The sequence below is a fragment of the Musa acuminata genome, chromosome BXJ1-10 (genome assembly GCF_036884655.1).
Source record: "Musa acuminata AAA Group cultivar baxijiao chromosome BXJ1-10, Cavendish_Baxijiao_AAA, whole genome shotgun sequence".
Classification (NCBI taxonomy): Eukaryota; Viridiplantae; Streptophyta; class Magnoliopsida; order Zingiberales; family Musaceae; genus Musa; species Musa acuminata.
The window spans coordinates 2,508,143-2,510,000 of record NC_088336.1 but is presented as its reverse complement, the minus strand read 5'-3'; the positions used below and the strand labels follow the sequence as shown (position 1 = coordinate 2,510,000).

General features: G+C 39.9%; 1 protein-coding gene across 1 annotated transcript; it reads right to left on the bottom strand.

The window, feature by feature from the left end:
• Positions 1 to 552: 552 nt before the first annotated feature.
• On the bottom strand, positions 553 to 1,573 carry LOC135594862 (protein IRON-RELATED TRANSCRIPTION FACTOR 2-like). The gene is made up of 3 exons (XM_065085367.1): positions 1,222 to 1,573; positions 800 to 1,150; positions 553 to 698 (listed from the first exon to the last, which is right to left on the bottom strand). The coding sequence occupies exons 1-3, from the start codon at positions 1,513 to 1,515 to the stop codon at positions 594 to 596; spliced, it is 750 nt and encodes a 249-aa protein (XP_064941439.1). The 5' UTR covers positions 1,516 to 1,573; the 3' UTR covers positions 553 to 593.
• Between the last annotated feature and the right edge of the window lie 285 nt (positions 1,574 to 1,858).

The following is a 1,858-nucleotide window of genomic DNA, read 5'->3' as shown; positions in this document are numbered from 1 at the left end:
ACATAAATCATGTATATGTGGATTAGACCGATACATCATATGAAACAATCCATAGGATCTAATTAGATACTACTTGAGTTATCTTGTGAGAAGGTATGTCTGGAAGTATGATAAATAAGGGATGCCGTATGAGAAATGGGATATCCTTTAGAAAAGTCCAAAAAGAGCTTCTTTTTGTTTTTCCCCTACAAATTCGCCCTATATGCTATTGGTGTTATTTCTAAATTGATTATTGATTTATTTTATCATGTTCCCTTTTTCTTTAATGGAATATTTTATAATATAAGATTATATCTTGCAACATTTATCGTTGAGAACTTAAAGATCTTCGCCTATAATTTTCTCCGGTGCTTCTTTTCTTCTATAATAAATAAATAAAGTAGATACAGGATATAACAATATTTTTTTTTGTATAATTTTTTTTGTTTACTTGTTCCATGGAGGAACCACTGTATGTCAAAATCACGAAATATTCCAACGAAGAAAAGGGTAAAGCTATCGAATGCAAAATACCAGTTAAACAGGAATCACTAGATATTATACACAAAAAGTTCACTTGAAAAAACCTCTCCTCTGCACAGCTATAACACATACTACATGTTCCAAGTAATTCTGGAACCAAGTTCTGCTTGCTCCTTAATTTCTTTCAAGAGAGTGTCACAGAAGATTCTACATTCTGTATCAAAGGTTTCCCTTGCCTGAACACAACATCGTCCATGGTAAAAAGAAGTTAGCATCTCAAGCAAAAGTGAGATAGAAATTCTTAAAACCAACCATTGTTGCGCTAAGTAGAAGAGACCTCGATGTGGAGACTGCAGAAGCATCTGCCGTCATGGGTGGTGTAAGTTGATGCATTCACAAGATGAAGCTCCTCTCTCTTCAGGAGTCTCAGGATCTTGGAGAACGAAATGGAAAAGTGGCTACTCAACAAACATACTTGCACCATGACTTCCCTGTTACTTAGACAGGCGGCTGACACCATGGGACGGTACACCACAATGTCACCACAGTGGCTTTGTTCTTCCGGCCTCGACAGCGCCAACAAGATCTCTTCCTTCCGCTGCTGCAGCCGCTCGACCTGCCGTTGCAGCTCCGGTATGTACTTCAAGACTCGGGAAATGGTCAGTGGAATGCTCAGGTTCTTCTTCCTCTGTGTGATCGACCGATCAAAGTTAACATTAGGACGAATCAAAAACAGGACTACGGGTTCGGAAGAGGTACGCTTTGATCCGACTCGGGGAGTAGGGCGCGAAGCGAAGCGTAGAGGTCGTTGATCTTCTTCCTCCGGCCGCGCTCGTAGGCGTTGTGACACAGCTTCTTGGTGGAACTTGAAGAGTCCATGGCGATGAGGGTATAGTAGTGGAGTTCGTCCTGGTCAACGATCTCCCGTTCTAGCGGACGGGAAGAGAAGCCAAGGGATTGACAAGACACGTCTGTTTCCTTTGAGGTGCAACACACGAAGTGATCCTCGCACTGGAGATCCTGAGCTGCCATGTCTTCCGGTGGCCACCCCATGATGATGGTGGAGAAGTGGTAGGAGTAGAAGATGAGAACAACTTGGAGGAAGACAACGATGACCTTTCTACTCCTATCATACCCAAGGATGTGTTAAGTATATATATATATATATATATGTATATATATATAAACATCAATATCACATGTAAGTATATGCTGGAGGATAAAGTCAAATCAATAATGACTTCTAAAAATATAATGCATGACGACGTGAAAAAACAAATGCAATCACGAAATATATAATCAGATCGTTGACTAGGTTTATTGGGTGAGATTAATCAAAGAAAGCAGGATTATCCTTATAAGGTAAACTAATACTTTATTTTAATAGTATAAGAGC